At 35.8% G+C, this 14826-nt stretch overlaps 1 protein-coding gene across 1 annotated transcript; it reads left to right on the top strand.

Moving 5' to 3' along the window:
• The first annotated feature begins 533 nt into the window (after positions 1–533).
• Positions 534–11903, top strand: sufu (suppressor of fused homolog (Drosophila)). The gene is given in 15 exon segments (XM_028468952.1): positions 534–746; positions 749–803; positions 805–852; positions 3078–3212; positions 4836–4972; positions 5285–5427; positions 5691–5723; positions 5725–5780; positions 6983–7055; positions 7271–7424; positions 7559–7661; positions 9461–9595; positions 10502–10640; positions 10713–10781; positions 11455–11903. Coding segments are annotated over 15 exon segments (1404 nt in total). The 5' UTR covers positions 534–712; the 3' UTR covers positions 11545–11903.
• The last annotated feature ends 2923 nt before the right edge of the window (positions 11904–14826 follow it).

Here is a 14826-nt window from a genome sequence, read left to right as displayed (position 1 = left end):
TCCGTGTTAATATCACATTATAAAAAAGGTTAAAAATAGCAGGAATTAGTGCTGGTCTCGAACGGTCTTGACGGAAAATCCCGAGTCCGGGCAGCCCGAGTCCAAGACAAGACCGAGTCAAAATGCTTCAGAGACCGAGACAAGACCAAGACCTTTAAAATTTGGTCTCGAGACCGGTCTCGAGACCAAGACCGGTCTTGACCACCCCAACACTAAAAATTCAATTAAAAAATAACTCACTTCTATCAAAAAACTACTTTCAATCAGAGAAAAATAATGCGTTAAAATTCATTTTTGGGTATCATATATATTTCACTTTTTTTTCCATTGATTGAAAAGATACTTTGGATTGAATAAAACCTTCATACCAGCCTGTTATGGTTTGGGCCCCTGAAAAGCTCCCATTGGTCTTTCCATTTTGATTGACAGTATCTTACCCAATCACAGTAGACACTTCATCGCGTTCATTGGCTGAAATCGGTGTTCTTCAGTGACGTCGTCGCTCTATCTAACCAATGGGGGTCTGTTTTTTTTTGTTGAGGATGAGTAGCAGGCCTTTGCTCAGTGAGGCTCAAATGAAACTTGTACTGCTCAGTTTCTTTAAAGTAGTCGTTACAAACTAGTTTTTATTAAAGAGCAGCCAATTGCCAAACATAAACACATTATTTTTTTGTTTATTTTCTACAAACACTGGTTTGTTCGGGGCCGTAGCATGGATGAGGTGCGGCCTTGCAGCGGTGCGCAAGTGGTGCCGATGTTTTCCCCACCGGACTGCAGGCGATCTACGGGGAGTGTCGGCGGCTTACCCCGACAGGCCAACCCGCTGCAGGTCACAGCTATCGTAAAATACTGGTAAGTCACACACTGTACGAAGGCTAACCATTATGTACACACTGTACCCGAGTTTATGGAAGAATGATGTGTGGATGTTAGCAAGGCGCTAACTTTACTTTGCTCTAAAGCTAAAGTGTTTGAGCTAACTGTGATAAGTTACCACTGCAGGAGACAATTAGGCTTATTTGGCTGTAAAACACACTGTTTTCTTATTGTGCATAAATGGCGTTATTAAAGTAAATGTAGAGCTGGTGATACAATTAAAAAAAAAAACTTTTTAATCGTCTCAGTGCTCCATTTACTCCTCACGCAGCTTTGTTAAAGGGATACTACACAGCATTGTTAAAGGGATACTACACCCATGTTTTGCGAGTAGCTTTAAATCCATGAATGGCGGCTCAAAGCAGTGTTTCCTGAGCTTTTTAGTCCTGTGTACCCCATTACCCTTCTAGTCAAATCAATTTACACCCTTTTCATATCATATGTTTCCCTTTATATTAGTTATATGCCATTTATATGTCAGCAGTAGAGCTGTGCATCTTCACTGATCTCGATTCGATTACACGATGCAGAATAATTAATTTAATCCTCAATCCACTACATTACTGCTCCTGGTTACATTTGTATTAGTGAATACAAGCTGTCAGAAAAGTATGATCTCTCCATTCTTCATTATTTAAGGAAGTGCTTTAAAGATCAATACCATAGATGTGTTTGCATTAAGACTGAACGATTAATTGCATTTGCGATATTATTGCAATATCATAAAATGCAATTTTCTAATCGCAAACGCTGCAATTTTATTTTATTTTTCTTGTCCTGTCTTGTACTGTATGTTTACATGCTTCATGAAACTTGAAGTTAGTTAGATATGTTGAGAGGTAAAGCCACAGATTTGTTTTGCTTTATTGTTGTAATCTGTGCTTTAAAATGTATATTTACATTTGTTAAAAGTTTAAATAAATCTGAATTTGTTTTTATGAAACAGATTGATTTATTGCTTGTGTTCATTGAAAAATACGAGACAAGAGGCCTTGAAAATATAATCGCAATTAGATTATTTTCCAAAATTGTTCAGCCCTAGTTTTACATTATATTTGAATGAAAAATAAATCCACTTTATAGGTCCTAGCCTACCTCTTTAACAGTGTGAAATGATCTATTCTCTAATGAACCATACATTTCTGTAGCTGTCTGCCTCTAGTGTTTGTCCTCCTGACAGAAGAACACTGATTAGGGCTGCTCGATTTTAGAAAAATGATAATCACGATTATTTTAGTCATAATTGAAATCACGATTATGCAAACGATTGTCAACCAAAAAGTTATTTATTTTTTGTACAAAAAAACCTAAAATATATTCTTTAAACATAAATAAAATCCTTCAAACGCAAAAATCAAGTATGTTCACTTTTGCACAAAACAAAACACTTCTTGGCACGTGACGTGTCTTGCTCTAGATCTTCATCATCAAACCCAAAGTGTTCCCATATCAGAGAATTTGACTTGCCACTTGTTTACTCAGCGTTTTTGAAGCGTTTCTCTTGCCATGTTTCAAGACCACTAGCAACAAACATAATCGTTTATTTTTTGTAATCGTTGGGTGTAACAATCAAAATTGTAATCAAATTTTGATTAATTGAGCAGCCCTACATTGAATTAGTCTGAATGCAGCAGATAACAAGAGTAAATACTAACATTACATCAAACCTCAGTAGTTTAGACACTGCAGTGTTCTTTTTCATGAGCTCACACTGCTGCAGCGTCTGTAACAGGAAGTAAAGCGCGCGGTTCTCCCGTTTTTTTTTCTAAAATCCAAAATGTGTCCAGATATCCACTTTTAACATACTAGGTACGTATCATCTTTCTCTTCATTTTGGCTCCTTTCATCAAACTGTGCGGGACTGGTTTTTCCATAATTCAATGGGACATTGTGTGTTTTTTTTTTTAAATTTACTTCACAACTTTATTGTCCTGTCATGAACACAAAATAAGGACGCAACAAATGTACAACTTTCCTCATCAGCAGGCTCTCCTAGCCTCTCTCTAGCTCAGTGGAACACTGATAGGAGTAGAACATTTATCATTCCAGCAGTAATATGACTCCTCAATGGGTGGTAGTATGAATGTGTTTTATATATATATATATATGTCTGTGTGTGGCATTTGTATGTATCTTATTTTATCTATATATTCATTTTTTAAAATATTATATATACTTTTTCATTTTTTAATTTCTTGCAGGCTTGGTGGGCCGGATCCGTTAGACTACATTAGCATGTATAGAAACATGGGCTGTGCTGCCCAAGAAGTCCAGGAGCACTGGCATTATGTGAGCTTTGGGCTGAGTGACCTGTATGGGGATAACCGTGTACACGAGTAAGTAAATGACCATACTTGTATACTGTATGTACAAAAGTAATATACGCTAATGTTGAAACGTAAGCTCTGTCATCGGTATTTTGCACCCTCATGCTAAACAACGTAAAAAGACATTTGTTAGCTTTCACCTAGGAGTGCAGCGGTACAGGTAACTCATGGTTTCAGTGCGTGTTTTGTGCGTATAGAATAGTATTTATTTACTTTGCGTGTCCTTCTCAAAAACTGCATTGCACACTAACAAATTCAAACGTCACTGATTTACTAAATAATAACACACCTTTTTTCAAGTTAACAGTTATTAAACAACATTTTCAAATGGTGAACTACCTCTTATTCCCTGACTATTATACACTATACAGTAGGGATGTAACGATTATATTTTTTGAAGTTACGGTTATTGTGAGGCAAAATATTGCGATTTTACGATTATTCGCAATTATCGACACAATGGAAATAAACGGAGATATAGGGATTATTTATTTGTTCTAATGTTAATAAAGCATTTTTGAAAAGACAAAAAAATCCAAGTTTTAAATGCATTAAATAATCAATAAATAACAACATACTATAAATTGGTGATTTAACATGTAAACAGGAGAACAAATATTGCATATTATTTAGTAGAAGTAATAATACTATTTACTGTACTTTGTTATTAAAACTAAACTCTATTATCCTTCATATGGTTAATAATAATGCATCAGTTTATATTGCGTCAGCCAGAGCGTGCTTTGTTTACCCAGCACGTAGCGCTTTCTCTTTACTTTCACTTCACCTCGTGGTTTACAACAGCCTTGTAAATCGTAACACTTTCTAGAAACTGTCTCAAAGATGTTGTATCATATTGGACGTATTGGTGCCTTTGGCAGCAACTTTTCTCCGACATGTTTTACATATTGAATACCCTTACTGCACCATGGTCATCTTTAGGATATCCAAAATCGTCCCACACTGCTGACTTTATTTGTTTTTTGGGTGAATGCAACTCAGGAAGTGCTGCTCCTGGCTCTGCTATCATTCAGAGGTGAGTGGACGTGCTGACTCCACGACACCAGACATATCTGCAGTATACCGTGGGTTCTAAAACCCCAACGGTTAACCTCCCGTGGCCGAAAATATTTGCGGTTATTGAAAAACCGGTTAATCTTTACATCCCTACTATACAGTAGCATCAAATATATATATAAAAATGTAAACAAAAAGAACTTTCAAATGTTAAATGTAAAACTAATAACAAATGAGAAAACCTGTGGTCCACAAGGGCGTATTTATCCAAATAGTTCAGTATTTTACCGAGTTCCGTTGCATCCTTACTTTTAACTGAATGGCCCACCTAAGTGTCTGTGACACTTATATTAGGAACTATTTGTTAATCATTCATCTATATTATCCATTAAACAACCATCGACCAATCACAGCACGAGGATAAATTAAAGCTACACCCAGGACAGTTTGCAAATTACTTTTTATTATTATTGTTTTTACTATTATTGTTGTTGTTTATCCTTTTCACTTCATTCTACATCCTAACAAATGTTTTTTCTGGCAGGAAATTATCCTGAAAAAGTTGTTGCTCAGCTTTTGTTAATATGTGTGTATTTTGACCTGAATGTGTTTTAGGGTTACAGGAGCAGATGGGCCTAGTGGGTTTGGCTTTGAGCTCACGTTTAGACTCAAAAGAGAGGTTGGAGAGACGGCACCTCCCACATGGCCAGCAGAACTCATGCAAGGCTTGGCTCGCTACGTTTTCCAATCAGGTAAAAAGCACGAAGACCATTTTTTTTCTCTTTTTTTTTTTTCTTCCTTGTGCAATGTCACAGTGCTTTCAGGAGATGTTTTGCAGCTGGAGATTGCATTATAGTGATGAGTGATACAGAGTTTTCTAGTATAGTGATTTTCTAAATATCTATATATCCACTGGCAAGAAGGCAATACATTTTAGTTTTAAAGTAATGGTAATTTCTTCTGACAGATGAAGCAACAGTGTTATTGTGGTAATAATGACCTTTTAGTGTGTTTAAGAGCATAATGACAACAAAAAGTTTCTTTTTTTTTTTTTTTTTCTGCAGAAAATACATTTTGTAGTGGGGACCACGTGTCATGGCACAGTCCGTTAGACAACAGTGAGTCACGGATTCAGCACATGTTGCTCACAGAAGATCCACAGATGCAACCTGTTCACACTCCCTTTGGTTCTGTGAGTTTTCTGCAGGTGAGTGAGTTCACTCCCATATTTCAGATTCAGAAAGCTTTATTTGTCCATGATGTGTATTTCAGTTTGACAGTCATTTATTAGGTGGAAGAATCAATAAACTAAAACAATCTTTAAATAATTAGAATAATAAACAAGCGCTATCGATGCATGTACATTTAGCCGAGTTTTCATTCAAATGTATACTTGTTTGGTTTGTTAATTTGAGTATTTGATTGTGGTAGATGACCTTTAACAGTTACTTAACCCATCGTCTCTTCCAGATTGTAGGTGTTTGTACAGAGGAGTTGCAGGCAAGCCCAACAGTGGAATGGACAGGGCATTTTGGAGCTAATGCGTGAGTTCGAGTGTGAGTACTGTAAGAACTGTAAAGAGGAACTGAAACCCCAAAACCATTTCTTCTTCTGCTGAAAACAAATGTATTTACGTACGAAGCAGTATTTTAGTCAAAGTGTTTCAATTTGGCAGATTTTTGTTGTAAAAACATCAAATCAAGCACCTGTGACTTTGTCTGCTGAATCATTTGTATGAATAAAATAGATGATACAAATCTAATAGTAGAAGGGGATAAAGTATTATTTTTACAGTTGTTTTGTTTATAGATTGTGATAATCACCTTTTTATTTTCTTATAAGAGAACTTTTAGAATACATTTGTCTTAACATTGAAATCAGTTTTTATTAGATTTAGAATTAGAAATTGATTATGCATTGTTGGATAAAATCCTTGTCAGCAGTCATTAAAACTTTATCTTTCTCATAAATAAGTTGAAATGTAAGGAAAACATTGATAAATAGATTCTATTAGTTAATTAGATTTCCTTTGCTATTCATTTAATCTATTTCACATTAGGTCCATGAGGACACCAGAATGTTTTATTAAATCAATTTTATTTATATTTAATTAAAAAATGTGAGGAAAACATTAATAAATGATTAAATTCTGAGCAGCGACAGACACACGATAGTTGAGATGAGTGTGCCGACACGTATGAACTGAATCAAACTAATAATTGATATTCTTTTATGGTAAAATAAACACAACGTATGAGCCTCAAGGCAAAATGATCATCAAACAGTAACGCATACACATGTTATATATTTACTAATAACTGAATGGATATGATACAATTTCCATTAGTGATATGTGGTTCGGTTTTTTATTTTTTTTTAGGTTTTTTCCTCAACTTAAAACCATTTTCAGGTGCTAATAATTCAACTGTATTGGTCTTTTTTTTTTAAAAAGATCGCTGTTTTTAAAAATCAGTGTGAGAAATCAGAGAGCTGTCATATTTTGTCTTTTTGTAGAAAAACATTTTTTTTAAAATATAGGAAAAAAGCTCCTACAATTATATCCATGATCCATTATTATTTTATTTAATACCATCGGGAGTGCATGGCATGGTGTCAAAATGTATCTCAGTATTCTTAACCATTTACCTACCCCAAGCTAAGCAAAAGCAAAGTTTGTGAAACCCATTGTGAGTGACTTGTGTAACCCGTGTATGTTTAACTCAAAGTTTACAGTCTAATGTTAATGTTTGTCTTTTGTGTAGAGCTGGTGGCCCCTGGCTTATTACAGACATGAGGAGAGGGGAGACCATTTTTGACATTGACCCCCACCTTCAAGTAAGCCTTACCTAAAACCTTCAAACCACATGTTGTGTATAAAGAGTTTAAGCTTTTTCTATACCCTTGTAATACAGATGCTTAAATTGCTGATAAGCAAATGTTTCCTGCTTATCAAACTTTGAATGTGTTGTATTTTAGGATTATTTTAGACCAGTAAAGTCACCCCAGGTCAAGTGTTGACGATTGCGTTTGTGTTTTGCTCATCTAAGCAGGAGGCTGTAGACCGGGGCATTGAGACGGAGGGTTCTAATCTGAGCGGGGTCAGCGCCAAGTGCGTGTGGGATGATCTGAGCTGTCCGCCAGAGGACGAGGAGGACAGTCGATCCATCTGCATCGGCTCACAGCCACGCAGACTCTCAAACAAAGGTTGGCTGGCTCCCAAAGGGGCGCAGCTCCTCCTCAGACTCGGCACGCCAACAAACTTCAGTCTGTTTTTGTGCTGTCAGCAGTATGTGATGAACTCTGTGTGTGCTTGTGTTGTGGCTGTGGTCCGCTGACAGACACGGAGCAGATCAGGGAGACTCTGAGAAAAGGCCTGGAGTTCAACAGCAAGACGGCTCTACCACCTATCAGCAGTCAGAAACAGAGCCATGAACGACCTCAGTAAGAAAGAGCTCTATCTACTAGGGCTGGGTGGTATACTGGTTCATACCGGTATATAATTTTGTTATGATATGAATATTTAATATACCGCCATACCACTGTATTTGATTACACAACTTTTGGAATGCTACACTGCGCCGCGTTTCAACGTTGCACTTCTAAATAGAAAGGTTAACAGTAGCGCTCTGGTGTTAGTTAGTTGTAAATCATACGTGTAGTGTAAATGGATAAGAAAGATACAATTGAAAGCTCTGAAGCTGCATGTGTCTGTGTGCGCATGCCTCTGCTACAGGAGAACAACCCTCATGGACACGGAGGCACGGTTAGCTTAGCATGTCGACAGTTCGTCAGCAAAAAAAAGTGAGCAAAGGATCGCAATTTGTAATTCCTATAATGCGGAAATAAGTCCTGTGGAGCTGCAAAAAAAAACGTTACCCTTATTCACCATAACAAACGACCACACCACTGAGTATGCAGCATTTAAAGCTAGAACTCAAGCTAATGCTAAAGCTAAGCTAGCTAGCACGGCAAAGAGCCATTGGGCTTGTATTACTACTAGTGTGGAATTATTCTACAATATTCACTCATCATGACAGTAAAATAGACCATCTTAAGTCAATCTACTGCAGTAATTCCTCTCTTAACCAGTAGAAAATGATTATTCATGGAAGAAAAAAAATACCGTCATATACCGTGAAACCGTTAGAATTTTGAAAAATACCGTGTTATACATTTTTGGTCATACCACCCAGCCCTACTACACACCAGTACACACACTAACATTAGCTATTGGTCACAAGGACTGGAGATGCCTCAGTGCTGATCAGATTTAGGTTGGCATTCGGGCAGTGTTCCCACTATCTGGGATGTGCCAACAGAGGCCTGTGAGGAAGATTCCAAGCTGGGATTAACACATCATGCTTTCATCATTTTAAATCATGGGTTTCAGTTAGGGTTGGGTTTAGAAAAATTAATAGATAATAAATTGATTTTACTAATAATAGTTCACCAAGTGAGAGCTGGCATTAGATTTGCGTTAAAAAAAAAAAAAAAAAAAAAAATGGATCAATAAATTTAAATCAATTTTCCTTTAAATGGCCTGATATCGATTCATAAAATTCTAAAATTGATCATTTAATAAAGTTTTTTTTCGACAGTGTGTAATGTAGTGCTGTGGGCTCAATTTTTAATGTAAATATTATTATTTTGAATACTGCACAAAGTTAGTTACTTTATACTATTTACAGCATTAGATCTCTCAGACTGTCTTCCATATTTAAGTAAAATGTGTGACTGAATTAAAATAGATTTAAAAATAGATTAAATCGGGCAGATGTGAATTTTATTAATTTGGGAAATTTGAATTAATACTCGACCCTAGTTGGAGTCAAATTGGTAGCACTGTCAACTTACAGAATACAGCAGGTTTGTTTCTTAGTTACCTTATTAACGCTTAGGGTTGCTTTCTTACTTGTTATTTTCAGATGTATTTGCTCGTGTTGCAAAAAGATCCAATATTTTAAAATAAAATGTCTTTAAATTTGCAAAAATTATTAGTCGGGTTCATACAATCAAACAGTTTTTAACTTCTGCTTTCTTCTGTTGTAGGGTCATTCAACTGATATCCTTCTTTATTATGCTAATTAGCCACACATTAGGTTAATAAATGCTAACACTATTTACCCCAGACTTCCAATTAGTAAGTTTCAAATAGATCAACAATCTCATGGATGACTGAGAACCTTCACAGACTTCTTCTGTTGTCTTTTCTTTATTTGTTTTATTTGGCGCTTCCTCAGGAGTCGAAAGGACAGTCTGGAAAGTGAAAGTTCATCAGCGATCGTTCCTCATGAGTTGGTCAGAACGCGACAGCTGGAGAGCGTCCATCTAAAGTTTAATCAAGAGTCGGGAACACTCCTGCCCCTCTGTCTGCGGTATGACATCATCGTCTCTCCTGTTCTTACACCTGTACATGTCATAGAACCAGATATTGCTTTAGGTGTTGCTTGGGTTTGGTAGATTATAAAAACACCACAGATGAGAATTATTGCACAAAGAAGTAGCTTTGTCAAGTTAGCTTCACAGATTATTCCTCTTCTCATGTGTAAGTTTGTTACCAATGAGCAGAGGTAAAAATAACAGATTACAAGTACTCACGTTACTGTATTTCAGCTGCTTTTATATGCATTGGGCACTTGTATATTTCTAAATCAGTCATTTTACTTGTATTTAAGTATCTTTTAAAAGAAGTAATTTTTTACATTTCTACACCCAACCGTTACTTTGTAAATTATTTGTTTTTTTTTTGGTTTGTTTTAAAATGATCAACAGACATTGTGAAACCACAAAAAATAAAATGACCAGAAAACAATCAAATGCATCACATCATAGCCGACCAACCAGATTAAATGTAATGCACCACGCCAAAATGGCATTAAATGCTGGTTATTTTCTCAGTTTTAAAGTTAATAAATGTAACTATACTTGGACTGATATTACTTTTTATTTTGAATTTAACTTATTGCCGTTATTTTATTTTTTAGAAAGAGTTCTATTTCATACAAATGCCTTTGTGGAAAATAATTCCGTGGCAAGATTTATTACCCAAAATAAATGTAGGGGATGAAAGTACTACTACTTTTACTTTGAGTACTATAGTATTTAAGTGAGCTACTTTTTACTTGTAGTTGAGTATTTTATGTACGTGACTTGCGTGTACTTGAGTACAATCAAGCAGCAGTACTTTACTTGAGTAGAATATATCAGTACTTTTTACACCTCTGAGAGTAAGTCACATTTGACCATTTTATTTCTTTTTTATTATTAAATCTCTTTTACAGGGGCCGGTTGCTCCATGGGAGACATTTCACTTACAAAAGTATCAATGGAGACACTGCTATTACTTTTGTGTCTACGGGAGTTGAAGGAGCTTTTGCTACTGAAGAGCATCCATATGCAGCTCACGGCCCCTGGCTTCAGGTAGACACATTGAAAAGATACAAAGAGTTTTAATTTGGTGCTTTCTTCTCACCTCGCTCTGTACTTTTACAGATATTGTTGACTGAAGAGTTTGTGGAACAGATGCTCGGAGATTTACAGGAACTCAACACTCGTGAGGAGGTAAATATTAGGGGTGTACATTGCCATGAATCTGGCAATACGATATGATGTATCTTCATACTAAACAATACGATATACATCACAATATATTGCGATATCAATACTTACAAATTTCACCTTTACAAGTACAAAATGGTATGAAATACTATTTATTTCATTTTTTTTTCACTTGCGAGAACAAGTAATTGGTATCTATATGTAATTCAAGTACCAATATCAGAAACGCGTGGTATGTTTATCAAATTGTGAAATTCAATTTTTCAAAAAGTTTCACTTTTGCGTCTACAACAGATTCTGATTCTGTTAAGTTCTTAAATTCTTTAAAACCACATAAATCTATAAAAGAGCCCAGTACGGTATGCATTATGAAAATAAAGGGCAATCAACTTCGAAGCTAAAATGCATTGAAGAGTGAGGTAGTTTAATAAGGTCTGATGTGGTTCACTGACACCTAGTGACCAGGCGTTTACGTGTTATGCATATTAGCACAATTAACTGTTTTTTTTCTCCGTTAAAACATGATTTAATCGATTGATACGAAAATCATGCTGTGAAATGTTGTGATATATCGCTGAATCGATTTTTTTTTAACACTCTCAGTAAATACAATCCTAATTTCTATGTTTAATCATTCAGCTTGTCTGCTCACTGTTGGTGTTCTCTATCTCCACAGACAAAGTTACCAAAGGAATACAGTTGGCCAGAAAAGAAGCTGAAGATATCTGTCCTACCAGACTCCGTGTTTGACAATCCACTGCAATGAGACTGTACCGAGTACAAACTGAACTACATATCAGTGAACCCCTAGTGAATATGAGACCTCTCAAGAAATGCAGCAACTGTTGGTTTGTCCGCATCTTTCTATCAGCAAACTGTAGAGTTTCCTGCCTGAGGAGAATCAGAGGAATGAACTTAGTGTTTCTGGCTGTTGTTGGTTTAAAGTAGCCCAGCCATTTACAACATCCTCTGAAAATATCACTTTCCCCTGAAAACTGCCTGCCTGACTGTTCTATTTATTCCAGTTGCCTTAAAAACAAAAACAAAACGTTGCTCGTTTATGTTAAATTTTTTTACCTGCTATGTGTTTGAGGTAAATACATGCATGCGTTCGATGACTCAAAAGTTGTACTGTAGTCCCTTTGCTTTGTTCATGACTGAATCTATACATTTGTTAAAGTGCTTTGAGAGGCTTTTTACTTTAGTGAACCTTAAACAGACAGCCTGTTACCCTTCTGTGCCAACAACATTATTTAAATGTCAGTCGTGTCTCTGTCATGTAATGTGTTATTACTATTATTAGATTAACTACATCAAGTCCAATTGAAATCAGTTTACAGTGTCCTACACTTTTCCTCAGTGCTCACAAAAATGTAACGTGCATTATTTTTAGCACGTATTGGTTTTTCTGTGCCTTGACAAGTCAATGGACTGCATATTTTTGGTTTCTTCCCTCATTGCTGCCTTTAGCTCCTGGTTTGTTACGTAACGTCACTTTGACTGAAGGCTGCTGGGTTTCACTGTCTCATGCTGAACATTTCTTAACATTCCATGTTAATGTAGAACAGAGACGAGACGTCCTTCGCTACATGATGACATGTAATGGCGTGGTTTATTTTTGTTTGACTTTTTGATCTACACATTTTTGATATTGATCGTTTTGTAACGTTAACCTGTCTACGGAACTGGCTGTAATCCAAAGTGCATTAAAAGTGTTGGTTATATACGCAAATAAAGCTGTATCAGATAATTAAAGAGAATATGGAATATTTATGAAGATCTTGTGTATATACAGGATGTCCCTGCTTGTTATTATTCCCCTCCACAAAGTGGAAGGGGGATATAGGTTTGAGCTCAGTGCGTCCGAGTTAAAGGGGACAGCTTTTCTTAAATTCGGTGTGTGGCTTCATGGTATCAATGTCTTGATGGAGTTCGAAAATGAGAAGCGCGCAATTATTTTTCTGGAGTTATTGTCCTTTTTTTTTTTTTTTTATTGTTCGAGGCATCTTCAAAGGGGACCGCTTTTCTTAGAAACTCTTTAAGATAGGATGACCAAATTCGGTGTGTGGATTCAGGGTATCAATACCTTGATGGAGTTTGAAAATGAGAAGCGCACAATTATTTTTTCTGGAGTTATTGCCCTTGTTCCGTTTTTCTTTGCTATGTTTGAGGTATCTTCAAAGGGGACAGTTTATCTTAAAAACCGTTTAAGATAGTAATTTTACATTCTGATGTGATGATATTTTCTTATGTATACATCTACGTTCTTATTGTGGGTTATAACGAGAACCAATTTGGCGGGGGATGTTGATGATGGGCTTGTTAGTATTCATATTAGAGGAAATGCAGATTTTGAATATTCAATAGTTAAATAGTTGTAATTGCTAATGTATTGTGAGGCACTAGTGTTAAAGATGATACTTGAGAAGTTGCAGTGGTGAAATGAAATGTCATTAATTAATAAAGTTATCTAACAATCATAGCACAAATTTATATCAACATAAAATTTTGTTCACTGTTGTAAAATACTGTAAATGGCTATGGTGTCGATAAAGTCAGAGGCCATTTATAGATTGTTTGGATGTGTGCAGTAGAGAGAAATTAGTGAACCGTTAGTATTTGTATCGATATTTGAATTTCTTGCACTTTAAAGCCCTGCAACTTTACATTCATAAATAAAAATGGTTCAGCAGCAAACATTCTATCATCACTCATGAAGTCTGTGCTATTAACCTAAATACATATTCAGGATTAAGAGCAATACAACATGAAAATATCAAACAGCTGCTTGCATTGTTTACCTTGTGCATATTTGAATTTGTATATTTTTTATTTTGGTACCGTTAATAGTGAATATTTCATTTGGTTTTTGGCAGGCCTCTTAAATAATATTAACCATTGTAAGTGCGCATGCTAGAATAGCAACTAATGCACTGTAAAACCTTAATGATGACTTTAAAATACAATTTTAGTAAATTACAGGTATAAGTTGATTTAAACAAGTTAAACATCAAGCTACAACCTAATGTTTTTACAACTTGTACAATGCGTCTTTTTAATTTGGATGAATACTTACATTTTAACTAAGTGTGATGACGTCCCTGTGTCAGTGAAAGACACTATATTGTGCGACAGGATATCACAATATTTTGGTTTTAATGCTAGACTGGCATCATAAGAAAACCTTATGATGCCTGTGTATATGTGTACAGGGATCCAGGGTAATAGTACATTTCATTTATAATGTACTTCACATTTAAAGCAAATCTCAAAGTGCAGCAATGGGTGCGTAGGAGCAAAAGCAGGTTTAAAAACTTAAAACAGAGTGAGCCGTACAACATTAAAAACTAATGAAAAGAAACAGATGAAGGCTGCTAAAGTTATACTGTCAGGGTGCAGATATACGCATCAAGGAGATTGTCTGCACATCTTAACAGAATCATGAGAAGGACATGTCCCGGAAAAAAGCGACACCTGACATTTGCCTCAAGTCTGTTTATCGCAGGTGATACCAAAACCTGGAAATATCTGGAAACATTTCAGAGACAGCGTAAATGCAACCCCGAAACCACTCCCAGGTAAATAAAGACCAGTAAAACTCTGGAAAACAATAACCAGGAATAAATATTTACTCCTTGGTAAAGATAGTAGCTCTAACAACCAGTGTCACGGACTGAGTTTACCTCGTACTGAAATCAATCTCAGTTGTAATATACATTGCAATAAATAACAGTTAACCTAATGTAACTTTACAATAATAAGCTGTTGTATTCATTTAAATTAGCAATCTGACCATGTCAATCATATTTATTTTTTTTTATTATTGGTCAGTTTTTTATCAATGTCGACTGATGTGATGTTTTAAGCATTTTTTTTAAAACCAGTACAACAATCTCTGTATGACCTTGTGCGAGGCAATTCCAGCACAGATACATCTCAGTCAGTGACACCGGTACAATGATAAACTTGGTGATTTTACAGCCTGTATATTCAGTACGGGGCAGAATTTACTGTCTCTGGTATATCTCCTAAATGTTTCTGAATGTTT

Source organism: Gouania willdenowi, chromosome 15 (assembly GCF_900634775.1).
Source record: "Gouania willdenowi chromosome 15, fGouWil2.1, whole genome shotgun sequence".
In the NCBI taxonomy this organism is placed as follows: Eukaryota; Metazoa; Chordata; class Actinopteri; order Blenniiformes; family Gobiesocidae; genus Gouania; species Gouania willdenowi.
Note: the sequence above shows the minus strand (reverse complement) of the source record. Positions and strands in the feature narration are given on the sequence as shown.